This window comes from Hirundo rustica, chromosome 14 (assembly GCF_015227805.2).
Source record: "Hirundo rustica isolate bHirRus1 chromosome 14, bHirRus1.pri.v3, whole genome shotgun sequence".
In the NCBI taxonomy this organism is placed as follows: domain Eukaryota; kingdom Metazoa; phylum Chordata; class Aves; order Passeriformes; family Hirundinidae; genus Hirundo; species Hirundo rustica.
In genome coordinates this window covers 1,163,851-1,176,977 of record NC_053463.1, presented here as the reverse complement: position 1 = coordinate 1,176,977, position 13,127 = coordinate 1,163,851, and the positions used below count along the sequence as shown (strand labels likewise).

At 46.1% G+C, this 13,127-nt stretch overlaps 1 protein-coding gene across 1 annotated transcript in view; it reads right to left on the bottom strand.

Annotated features, from left to right (window-relative positions):
- Positions 1 to 13,127, bottom strand: part of AFF4 (ALF transcription elongation factor 4) — a 47,042-nt gene that overhangs the window by 12,078 nt on the left and 21,837 nt on the right. The window contains exons 6-13 of the mRNA XM_040078025.2: positions 9,039 to 9,075; positions 7,550 to 7,598; positions 6,369 to 6,389; positions 5,773 to 5,827; positions 4,767 to 4,804; positions 4,248 to 4,410; positions 2,890 to 3,807; positions 739 to 827 (exon numbers count right to left, since the gene is read on the bottom strand). Of these exons, the coding sequence (XP_039933959.1) occupies positions 739 to 827; positions 2,890 to 3,807; positions 4,248 to 4,410; positions 4,767 to 4,804; positions 5,773 to 5,827; positions 6,369 to 6,389; positions 7,550 to 7,598; positions 9,039 to 9,075 (1,370 nt within the window). The remainder of the gene's footprint in view (positions 1 to 738; positions 828 to 2,889; positions 3,808 to 4,247; positions 4,411 to 4,766; positions 4,805 to 5,772; positions 5,828 to 6,368; positions 6,390 to 7,549; positions 7,599 to 9,038; positions 9,076 to 13,127) is intronic.

The window sequence follows — 13,127 nt, the reverse complement described above, 5'->3', positions numbered from 1 at the left end:
AATCTAGCAATTACTCACTGGCCAGGAATATTTTCCATGACACAATCACACCAGCTTTCAGTTGCTTGAACTGAAACAGGAGTTTCAAAACGCAGCGGGAAAAAACTTGACCTCTCCTGTGGATTAACACTGACCAAGAAACCAATCAAATAAAGGCAGAACGGGTCCTGCAAAAAGCACGGGGAACCCAGAAATGACATTAAACAATGGCACTGATCTGCTCATTCTGTGCTACTTTGCTTGGCTATCACTCACACCTTGCTTGCACTAACAAATCCAGGAGATGGGAGGCTAAATCCATGGATCCAAAGCTCAGTGCCATCAGCTTCCCAAAGAAAGCCAGCTCAGGAGTTTATTCCCAGTTTAAAACTTACTAGACAGAGAATTACCAGACGGGGTTAATTTAAAAGCACAGATTTTGATTTCTAGACCAATCCCGAGCCCCACTGTGTACCAGAGAAAACCAGGAAGGAAATACTCCCCTCACAGGAGGGGTCACCTCACTTTGTTAAGGAGCACAATTGTCCTTGGCCAGTGTTTTTGGGGATGCAAATTCATTTCCACCAATTGCTTGTAGAAGCTCTGAGGTAAATTTGTTTGAAGGGTCAGGAAAAACGAAATTTTACCAATTATTTGAGGCAAACTTGGGGTGGGAGAGAGGAGAAGAGAGGGAAGATGAGCACCATTCTCCCCATGGCCACCCTGGCCCTCAGTGCAGGGAAGAGCAGAGATACTCACTCCCTACTGCTGGAATTCTTGTGTCCTGAGGGAGCTTTTTCTTCCAGTTTCGTTTTCTTGCTTTCACTGGCTCTGTTTTCATCCTCGTTCTGAGCAAAGCAAATGAGAAAAACATCCAGCAAAGATGCACATTTACACATCACTGAGTGGCAGCATTTCACATTGAGAGGTGTTCCACAGTTAAATACAGACCCCAAACCCATGGCCTAAGGCACCTCATCCTTAGGAAATCCTTACCAGACCCTGATACTGGAGCAAAATGAAAATTCCAGGCTGGCTACTAAATTACAACCTGATAAAAGCAGCAAAAGCCAAGTTGTTCATTTCAGCACAGATAAATTACAACCACGAAATCTCAGGAAAGTCTGCCAAAGGCTTTGGCAAGCTCAGGAGACAGATTTGATATTGTGGGGTCTAAAGAGGTCTCTGCTGAACGCCAGGAAAGGGTAACAATCTCATCAGTCTATTAAAGTCAGCTTAGAGATATTGAAAACTTGGTATTTGTATCAATTTAATCCTCAAGTCACAGGGTCTCACAGGTAAATTTCTAAGATGTTTTCAGCGAGCACTGGAGGGATCAATACAGGGAATAAGAGGGAAAATGGGGCCTCACAGAATAAATCATCTGGTAACACCCCTGACTGAAACCCCAAAGGTTTTGGTTTTGTTACTGATGCTGCAACCTGAGAATTGCCATCAAGGAAATCCAGGAAATGTAGAAAATCAAGTGGAGCCACTTGGATTTGGAGCACAAACTTAAAACTGCAGGGGTGGGGAAAGGGGGTCCTGTCCTTGCCTCCCACAGGTTTCCATCCTCTCAGGAAGCATCAGAGTGATCGGAGGCTTCACAACACTTCCTGGGATAAAGCCTAAATCCAACTGCTCTCACCAAAGCTTTGTGGTTTGGATGTGAGAGCACAGATCTTTAATACCGTAATTCCAAATGGTTAAAGGCAAAACTGGCCAAAGAGAGAGAAGTCAGGGAATTCAGACCCACTGGAACACGTGAGTGCACTCCCAGGAACATCAGGAGTTACACAGTAACACCTGCAAAAACGATTGTTCACTGCACTGCTCAGAGTTATTCCCTTTTTACAAAAGCAGCTCATTTTCTCACTCCATTTCCTCAGCCAGAGAAAACAGGAATGGATAAATCTGTTTGCAGCTCCATGTCAGGGCTCCTGCATGACTTCAGCAAGTGACCAAGTCCGCTTTGGTTGCTCAGTAGGAAACTGGTGTAACAGAAACAATCCATCTGGGAATGATCTCCCAGAATCCTGGGACTGCAGATGTCAACCAAGTCTCCAACCCCTGTCAGATCCCTTGGAGATGGTGAAATGAAATTTTCAGTGACATCCAGAGCAGCACAGGGATTTTTGAATCCCTGCCCCAGGGCCTCAGAGCCCTACGCTCAGGGAAACCAGACTCCCTGGATCACTGAGCCCATCTGACAGCCCCAGCTTTGCCCTTTATACAGAGTGTCCCTGTGCTGAGCTTTCAAAAAGCAGTTTAAAATTACACCAGCATTGACTTCTCACATTCCCCTCTCCAAGAGTATCCCTTCCATCCAGTTCTCCCACCGACTCCTGCCCATTTCACTGCCCCCCAGCCATTCCTGCCTTTTACTTCTGGCTGGAAAGATGAAATGCCTTTGAAAAAGATTCAGTATTATTATAGAGAGATCCTCCTGCTCCCAGTAAAGCAGCACCTGAGACATTTGCTGCTGCTGCCATGCTCCAGGCCCAGTCCTGCCCATCCCTTATCCTGGCAATGAACAATTCCATGGCTCAGGGAGCTGATCCAGCTGAAAACTGATTTTTGGGTGGGTTTTTTCCCAGGTGGATTTCCCATTGGATCAGCTGCCTCAGCTGACCTGTGGAGAACCAGGGGCTGCTTCCAGGGGGGCAGGAGAGGGCTGGATGCAGAGCTCAGAGGCTCAGGGCCTGTGACCACAGGGCTGACACCCCTCCAGGTGTTTCTGTAAGAAAATCCCAACAGTCTCCTGCCCCAGCACAGCGATGATCCAGCTCTACACAAGGCAGCAAAGCCACTCCTGCACGGCTCAGCCCCTACCCTGAGGTGCCACCTGGACTCCGGGGTGCTCTGGGGGCTGAGAGAACAGGGCAATGTCCCCAGAGCCCTCACCCTCACCTGTTTGTGTTTCCTCTTGCCCTTAGTGGAGCTCTTGTCCGAGGGCTGTTTCTGGGAGTCCCGCGCGTGTTTCTCCGGAGCGCTCTTCTTCTCCGCCTTGGCAGCGTCCGTGTCCTTGTAAGGCTTCCCTGGAATCCTGGATAAGAGGCTCAGGTCAATCTTCACAATGAGTGGGTACCTTTCATCAGGATCACTCAGTGGGGACAGAAGCTCTTTCTCTTCCATAGGAGAGAACATTCTTTGCCGAAAAAAGCCGTCATCCTCCTCCATGGAAGATTTAACAGGAGTCCTATTGCTCTCAGAGTATTTGGGTGTTTGTGAGGAAGGAGGCAGACTCTCATTTTCATCTGAATCAGAGGATGAGGTATCTGTTTCGATGAATTCCCTGGATTTCTGGGCAGATTTGCTTGAAGCCTTGTATTTCTTTTTCTCTGTTGTAGGTCGAGGGGAAGACTTGGGCTCCTTCTTTATATTGGGTTTCCTGGAGCCTTTGGTGGCTGCCTTGTGCCTGTTTGAAGGGATGTTTGTTGCCATGTCTACTGGGGTTTCACTTTCTATTTTAAGACCTCCTCTGGGCTCTTCCACAGATGTCTTTTCTGCCTTCTTGGGCTGTTTTTTCCCTACAGTCCTCCTCTGAGTCGAGCTGTCGCTCTGGGCAGGTGATTTCTGCCTCCCACGACCGCTCTCCGAGCCCTTCTGGGTGGGTTTGGAATCTCTCCCTGGTGTAGAAGAAATGGAGTCCTTGGATCCACCTTGATCAGTGTACCCACTCCCTGTACCCTGATCCCGTCCCTCTTTCTTGTAGCCTTGGGAAGAAGGGATATTGCTGTCCACGGAAGAAGCTGGTGACACTTTATGGGAATTAACTTTGTTCAACCAGTTGTCCAGTTGCCACTTGTTTGTGGGCGGTGGCTCTGGCTAAAAACAAGGTAAAAACCAGAGTTAGATAAAATATTTCCCATTTCTCCCATCTTTTCCAGCTGCATGATGCTGCACACCAAAAAGCACGAGGTACACCCAAACCCTGAGACCAATAAATGAAATACAGGCCCCAAATAACACAAATTTCCCCTTTGTCTGCTACCAACAGGCAATACTTATGCCACAGCTTTTTAGATTTCTGACACCATACCTAACTCTGCTCTCCAACAGACAACTGGTGGTAAAAATCAACCATCAGCCAAGGGTTTATCTGGAGAACTGTCACACCCACCAGAGGAACTGCAGCCCAGCCTGCTGCGAGCCCGCGTTGCTCAGGCTGCTTTTTCTCTATCAGCGGGGGAATTTCCTGAACTTTAGTGCTGCTCAGAGCGAGGATGAGGGCCCAGCTGCTGGCAGCCAGGCCCTGGCAGCCCTACCTCGGGGGATGCGCTCTGGGACGGCTCGTTGGCCTCGCTGTCGCTGGAGCTGCTCTCGCTCTCCGAGTCGGAGCCGGAGCTGCTCTCGGAGCCGCTGTGGCTGCTCGAGTCATCCCTGGAGTTATCTGCTCCTTCACTGTTGTGCTGGGAAGGCTCAGAATTACTGCAACAAAAAGGAGGGAAACCGAGCATTACCCGAGGCACGGGTACACCCTTCAAATCCTTTCATTAGAAGCAACAAAATGTAACATTTTAATCAGCGTTCGGGAGAAAATTCAGCCTGAGCGAACACAGCTCAGCCTGGAAACGAACAGCCGTTGGGTGTTGCCCCTTCCCAGAGCGGTCAGCCTCAGTTACAGGAAATAATTAATATCATACTTAGTTCTACTTAATCACTGATTAAATTCTCATCACCTTTTGCTTTAGCACAAGCCAAAGGACAAAGATGAATTTTGGAAAGCGGACCGAGCCAGGAGTGCTGCCTGGGCTGAAATGCTGCAATCCCCCAGGAATTCCTACCTTCCAGGTGTGCTCCTTGGCACCGTCTTATCGCAGTCCTGCAATTAAAAAAAACAGCATGAAGCTTCTAGAAGCTATTTTAGGCTTGTATATACAATTAGGTTGCAAAACATCGGTTTAGAGCCTTTCATTTTTAAAAAAATTCATTATTTCCAGTATTTTAAATTGCTCTGCATTTTACTTATACAGAGAGAGCAGCAGCATTATTTTCTCCAAGTTTTCAGCACAAATCTCTATATTCTGACTCCAGTTGTGACAGTTCCCATTTCTACCACTAATTAATATCCTGTTTCCACCTTTTTGAATCAGATGATTCAGCATTTCACAATGATTTTCCTGAGATGCCCAGGGTAAGTGAAGTCCACCAACTCCAAGTTTTCCACTTGAAGAAAACCAAGTACCAGAATTGGGAAGAGGAATAAAAGAAACCCCAGAGCAGTGGGAGTTACTGGGCAGCACAGGCACATATTTAACTTTTATTCAGCATGTTAAGCGCCAGTCTGGCAGAAGCTGCATAACGTTAAGCCTGAAAAGAGTGAAAAAGTGACTTTTTGATAAATCTAAAGGTGCAGCTGCACTCCCAGGGACAGATACAGCCCACTGTCACCCCCAAGCACCCAGGGCACCAAAGCACACAGATGTTCACACCATGAGCTCTGTAGCTGGGATGGTAGAACATAAAAAGGGGGTTATCTTCAATTAAGGAGCCATTATATAAGTTTTAAAGTGCACTATTGATGTCCAGAGAAGGCCCATGTGAAATCAGTTAATAAGAATTTCTAGATAAAAGCAAACTCTTTCCACAAAACACAACATTTCATTCTATTTTTTTTCCCCAAGGTTCCATTTAGGGATACCTGAGGCTTGTCTGAAAACATCCCATGAGATTTTAGGTTCACAGATCTCCTGCTAAGCTGCCCAGTTTGCTGCTGGGCCACTGATCCCTGCCCAGGGCTGCCCCATGGACGAGTGCAGTGGTTTTTGGGAACTCATTTCAGGAACATACCTGCTCTCCATCGCTGTCTTCGCTACTGCTAAGTTTTAAGTCATCTTTCAACATACTAAGGGGAAAAGGGAGAAAGTGAGACAAGTTTTTCCAAGTACTTTAATGACTTCCAAAGCATTCTGCTAGATTTCGACACGGCGCTGTTTATCCTGCAGAGGCTGCGTGGGTGAGAGCCACCAGACACCACTCACACCGCATGGTTAACAATGCTGAGTTGAGTCGTCCTTCAGAGAAGAATGAGGATTCAGGTACTTTGGCTCCTGAGTCCATTCTGGTAAATTTAGAAAGGAAACCTGACCCAGTTTACTGGGGTGGGAGGAGGTGACTGGTGCACATTCAACTTCTTACACACAATGGGCAAGAACTGTGTTTGAAATGGAGGAACGAAAGCCAACCCCAGTGGCTGCTTCCTGTCTCGTGGCAGCAGTGCAACTGTCCTAAGCCATCGTTAATTACTATTATTCAAAGCCATAATTACTTCTGGTAGTCACACACACACAGTTTCACATACTGAGAATACATGAGCACAGTGAAAACACACAGCGGGGCCTCTGTGATTATTGGAAACGTTTGATTATAAAAATAAAACATCTTACTCTGTCTGGTTCGATTCACATCTGTGGAGAGAAAATGAGAAAGAATTAGAAGTCTGGCTCTCTGAGTTTCACAGTGAGCTGCTCTACTGATGATCTGAACAGGAACATCAACCCCTAGGAGCTCATTCCTGAACTCTTGGTCACTGCTGTCACTTTACAAATGATGCATTTATCTCCTTTTTAAGGGTTTTCTTTACCACATCATAATAACTTAAAAATATATATATATTTAAAGTTGTATTGTCACGGCAAGCATCATTTAAACTTCCTTCTCCTGCCTCCCAGCCCGGCAGGGGTCTGATGCTGCCTCTTGCTCTCAGGGGTTCTCCCATTCCCAGCTGGGGCAGTGTTACCGTTCCCTCTCAGCACCTTCCTAACCTGCCTGCTTTGGGACACTGCCTGGAGCTTGGTATGAACTCAAGGGGGTTCTCTTCTTTTCTTTTCTTTCTTGCCCATAGGTCGGGTGCTTTTTCCATCTTGCCAATCCTGTGGCACAAGCACCGGGCTGAATCCTGTGGGTGCATCCCAACAGAAGTCCACTGAGGAATGTCACCAACCCAGAGGCAGCTTTCAGAGTCCACAACTTCCATTAACACACAGTCAGCTGGTAAATATTTATTTTTATGGGCATGTTTATTTGGAAAGCATCTTTTAACTGCATATCATTGATTTTTAGGTCTGAGAAAGGTGGACTACAGCCACACAGAACATTCCAGTTGCCTCTGAGTTCTTCTGTGTTGCTGGGCCTGTGTGCAAAGACTGAGCAGAACAAACCCCACAGGATCCCAGGCAGAGTTTTCTGTCTCCTCCAATCCAAAACCTTTCCTCATCCTGAATTTGTGCAACCTCCAGCTGCCAGCTCTGCAAGGTCTGTTAGGTCCCATCCATGCTGATGCCCTTTCTGATTCCCAAGCCAATTCCAAGGTCCAAACTCCTGCTCCTCTGCTGGCAGCTGACAGGAGAACAAAAGGGCAGAAAGGCAGCTCGGGGTATTTTTTGCTCACTCCAGTGAGCAATATTTGATTTATTCTCCCAAAAACCCTGCTGGGATATGATCCCCTTTTCCTGCCAGCCAAGGAGAAGGATGCTGGAGCGTCACTCACGTTCTGCTGAACATTATTTCCTAAATCTCTTAAAATAACAACTGTTGTCTGTGAAATGTTTTCTCAGCAGCCACTTACGATTTGGATTGATGGCCATTGGATGCTTTGGATGAGGGATTGTATCGTTCTAGGAGAAGAAAAGAAGAAAAGCACAGCTGAAAACTCAGGCACAGCACAGGAAGTCACCCCAAGGCTGCCATGGGAGGGGACAGGAGGGAGCAGCACCCAGGTGACACCAGGTACAACCTCCCCCAGGCCGAGGGAGGGAGGAATGCAGAGGCAAAACACCAAACACTGCAAATAATTTAACCAAGGGAATAGAGACAACCATGTAAATCGTTGCTGTGTAAAGCAATACACATTTAATTTGTTATTAATAGTGTGGAGAACTGTTCTGCAACTTCCAAGATGAAACTCTTGCCTTTTACTTGCAGGATATGGGACACAGGTCCATCTGCTGAGCTCTGACTGCTCCAGCATCCCCACACAGCTTCTGATGGATGGGACCTCCACATCCCAAAATCCAACTCACACATTAATCTGACAGCAGGAATACACCCTGATAAAATCTGCTTCTCAGGTTGGGGGTTCTGCCCTTGCCTTTTCTTTAATTCTGGCGAATAACTGAGTGCAGCTCAACAAAAACAAGAACTGAGGCTGTTAAAAGCTCTCAGGAAAATCCAAACAGGCCCAGGAACCTGGCTCTGTGTTTAATTAACCTTGGCTCCTCTTTTCCACACCTAAAGATCAGCTGTTCTTCTAACGTGAGCCCACAGTTCAGCATTAGGGAATTAAGCTTGAATTTGTTTCCTTAATCCCCCGCTGTATCAGATGTTCAGATTAAGCAGCTTTTGAATATCTAAGAATAAACCATTCTTCTTTTACTATTTAAGCTGTTTAATCACTTCAAGAGGGAGTGGAAGGTAACAGCACAAATTTAATTCAATTTTACCTGGTGTTTACCTGACTTTTGTGTTCATTTCAGTAATATTCAAAATAACGACAGTTAAAAGAAATAAAAGCTACTTTTTTCTAAATTCCAAAAGTCCCAGAAACTCAAAGATAGTAGCGTGTGATGCAAGTTCTTGACCAGTTCGCTTTCTTGACTTTAAAATGTCAAAGTAAAAATGAATGGCGAAACTGCCATGTGCTTTTTCTACTGAAATAAAAGCAAAAGCACTCTTTTGGTTTCTAATACATCCCTAAGCAGGGAGTTGGGTTTTTTTAAGATGTTTTGGTTTAGTTCTCAGTTATTTTCAAATCAATCAGCAATAGTAGTATTTTGTAAAGAATTGGATCAATTAAAACATATCTTTTTCCTCAAACACACCACCCTTCCACTCAGTGATAACTTTCAAGATCTGAACAAAAAATGCAAAAGAAAATCAAGCAACTGTTTTAACAGTTGAGATTTCTTAAAACTTGAGAAAGCAGAGAAAACCTGAAGTCAGACTCCATCCTGTGACCAGTCTGGAAAACCTCATTTCCTCAACCCCTGACATCTCAGGAGATGCTGAGAACACCGAAAGACAACAAAAACACATTCCAGGAAGTTTTGTGTACTCACTCTGTTCTCCAGTGCCAAAACTGGACTGCTGAGACTCCTGAGGGAATAGAAGATCACAAGTGGGTTTTATTCAGTGGGAATTTTAAGGTACTAAAAATCAGGCTGTAAGGAAGATATTCTTTCTACCTAATGGATGACATTTAATCTCTGGAAAAAGGGGGAAAAATAACAAGCAAATAAATCAGATTCTTTCTCTGGGCCCTGGGACATCCCAAGTGAGACCTTCACACTCCTCTTCCTCACCCACTTCCTGCTGTTCCCAAGGGCACATCAGGGCTGAAACTCCCAAATAAATCCCTGTGAGACTTCCCGAAATCCCCTCCTCCTCTATGTTTAGGATGGAGAGGAACCGTTCAGGATGTCTGTTTATGCTCCTCATACACACACAACCTTTGCTGCTGTTGGAAGTGTTTTTCCTTCCAGCTCTTTTCTCCTCATTTTCCCTCTATAGGCACACACAGCAATGGGAAATGGGAAAACCTCTCCACAATTAATATTCCTCAGCCACAAAGGAGCCTTAGGGACAAGCTGAGGTTTCAGATGCGATTGGCTCTGCACACTCTGCCCCAAAGGCTCCACGTGGGTCCCTGGGAAGCCCAGCCTGGAACAGCCAGATCTGCTCCAAAAGCCAGTAAAACAGTGTTACAGATTCACAGGATGGGGTGGGCTGGAAGGGACCCCAAATGCCACCCAGTGCCACCCCAGCCACGGCAGGGACACCTCCCACTGTCCCAGGCTGCTCCAGCCCCAGTGTCCAACCTGGCCTTGGGCACTGCCAGGGATCCAGGGGCAGCCACAGCTGCTCTGGGCACCCTGTGCCAGGGCTGCCCACCCTCACAGGGAAGGATTCCTGCCCAAGATCCCATAAAACCAGCCAGGAAAGAGAAAACCTTGCAAATTTTAGCACTTGTATCACCCTCAGTATTCCCATTTCAGAAACTCCAGTTCTGACTCCCAAGACACAGCAGGTTGTGAACTTTTTGGAAATCCTACACCATTGTTTTAACAAATACACAGAGGCTACTGAGCCACTGCAAACCCCCTTCCAGGCTCAAGGGCCTTTTTAAAATAGGACCTTCCTGACCTCATTTCAAAATGAGGACAACTGACAGCCCCAGAAAAATAAATCGAGTCCAATATTTTCAATTTCTAGCTCTATACACAGATTTTACATACAGGCTCCAGCAGTGCCAAACCAGAACTACAATTCAACAATGAATTCTGTTTTCTCTGGTACACCTGTGACCTGGTTTTCCCTCACACCAAGCCAGTGGTTACAGAATGAAGTTTTCAAACACACAAAAGCTTTACACAGCAAAGCACCTTTTTCAATTTTCAATTTTCCCCAGCTTTGTATTTCAAAAAGGGAACAACGCACTGAACAAGAAGTTTGTGGATGGGGAATTTCGTAAGGGAGAACTTCACCTTGGGAGGTGTTTCAAATACCTCTGCTCGTTACTAACTGAAAGGAAGGGACAATAAAAACAATATTAAAAAATTAAATAAGAATTCAAGAGCAAAGCAAAGACGGAGAGAAGTCTTGTGAAAAGCCACATTTCTTTCAAAATAAATCCATTTCTTATCATTTGCACAGGTAGGAGGAGGCAGGTGTGAATCCCCGCTCACCTTTTGCCACTGGGAGCTCAGCCAAGCCAACAAAATGAGTGAAAAACGAAATAAAGACCACAAAGCCCACATTTCCAAAGCCACAGCACTGGGGGAGCACGGGATGGGGAGCTGGCCCCCCTTCCAGCAGCACATGGATTGGGAATTCTGCAGAACACACCTGCCTAATCCCTCACTTGAGTCAACTTCCTATTTCAGAGGCAGAGCACTGGCTCTCAGCTAAGTGACTTTAATGAGGTGTTATGGTTCAATGTGCAACTTTTTCCAACTCCTTTGCCATCTACTGGATACATAGCTCTTTAAGAAACTCAGAGACTAAAAAAAAAAGAAAAGAAAGCTCTACTCTCAACTCCCAGGTTATTTAGAGCAGCAGCTTCTAAAAGTCTGCTTCAGAATAAAATTGCAAACAACTGAAAGGAAGGAAACCCTTTAAAGCAAAGTATAATGGACTGAGGTTACACAGGGAAGACACTGGAACAGGAAACAAAAACTCTGACAAAAAAAACCTGGAGAGAGGAATTCTCCAGCTGGACAGGAGGCAGCAGGGCCAGATTCCCTGGCTGAGGGGAACGGGGCCCATTGCCAGTTAATACCTGAAGCCTCAGTCAGATGTCATTTCCCTCTCTCAGGAGGCAGTCTGTGTGTCCCAGGGGTGGCTGCAGGGTCCTGCAGCACAGAGGCACCTCTGCAGAGGTACAAGCACAGCCAGAGTGCCCTGGAGCCCGAGCCCGAGCCCTCCCTCCCAGCCAGCAGCATTCCATAAACACTGCCAGGATTGCTGAGTGTCTGACAGAGCCCGTGGATAAAATTATACAGTGTTAGGTCACAGCATAACATTTCTTATCAAGACACAGGAATCTGCATTTTTCCATAGCATCCATAAAACTTTCCCTGACCTATTTTCATGGAGTTTTCTCTTCTGACCCGAAGACTTCCTGGGAACTGTTGGGTCTATTTATAGCAATCAGAGAGGCCCCAGTCAGGAGGCTGGGCTCCTTCGATCTCTCACTCCCTGCACACAGGGAAAGTGATCCCAGCCCAAGGGTCTGACAAGTAAAGCCAAGTGGTCCAACAAGGGCAGCTCCATTTCTGTGAGCAGGAAGAACACGCCAGGCTCTGCCCACAAGGGCAGTGCTGTGAAACACTTCAGCAGATGACTGGCAGTAAATGGAGCACGGTGTTAGAGACAAGGAGCTCTCCTCCAACAGAACTGCTTGATTAAAGCAAACCACTGTTGTGTTTTGTTTGGTGGATTCTGCTCTGGGCCCAGACTGCACAAGCCTATGGCTCACTAACTCCCTGGAATTCTGCAGAGCTGCTGCTGCCAAGAATGACAGAGGGGAGAAGGCAGAGGAAATTACAGGCTTTGGATGCAGAGAGAGAATTTGACAGAGTTCCATGGCTAAGATGTGCAGCCACGAAATAAAAAAGCTGGCAAAAAGTCAAAAGACTCGGAGCAGCCATAAATGGAATTTTTTTGCAAACTGGGTGAAGAGACACAATCCAGGTCGAGAGGTTCAGAAAGCCCCACAAGCCACTTTTTATTTCTTCAAACATTACCAGAGCTGTGCAGTGTAACGTGGCCTCTGTGTCACAGCCACATGGATTTCTGCACACCTTCCTCTTCCCAAACTCTGTCAAATGCCAGGGAAACGAAAACCAAGTGTGCTCAAAATGCAAATGGAAAATATCTCCCTAAAGGCTCAGGAATGAGTACTCAAATTGATGGAATAAGGGGCTTTGTTGATGAGGAAAGGTGTGGAATTTCTTATAAGAAAAGGTATGAATTACTTCCAGGCTGACAGTTTTATATAACACACAAATAAACCCTGACTAAAAGTAATATTTGCAAGATTAATATTGATCTAATGCTAGGAAAACAGAAAACAGGATTTATTTCTAGGTACGCCTTCCAAAGAAAAGCTGAGAACTGAATGGTGAATTCTGCATTTTTTGATATTGAAGAGAAGCAAAATGCAGTGAGCCAGGGCCAGGTCCCAGAGAGCAGGAGTGCCCCTGGGGCTGGGATATCCAGCCAGGATGAGAACCTGAACTGGGACCAGCCCAGGGGGGGTTGTGGATGCGCCCTTCCAACAGGAATGGAACCTCTGCCTGTCACTCACTTAAAAGGATGGGATTAGACAGATGACAGTAGGAACCTCAGTGAGAAAGTCTTCTTAAAATGATTCCCTCTGATGTCCTGTTTTGGGGAGCAATTTGGATCAAACAGGAAATTAAGAGCAATTAAGCGGTGTCTAGAACAGCAGCTGGTCAGAGAGAGCATGCTCTGAATTATTCCACAGGTAACTTTTAGAAGACAAACTGTGCAATTTCTTCACTCTGAAGCTCTGCCAAGTTAGGGGTGGAGCACCCCAATCCATCGCAGAGAGATGTTGGGTCTGGAGAAAACTCCCGTTGCTGAGTCGAACCTTTCAGCGGTGATCAGCAGCTCCAGGAAGCAGA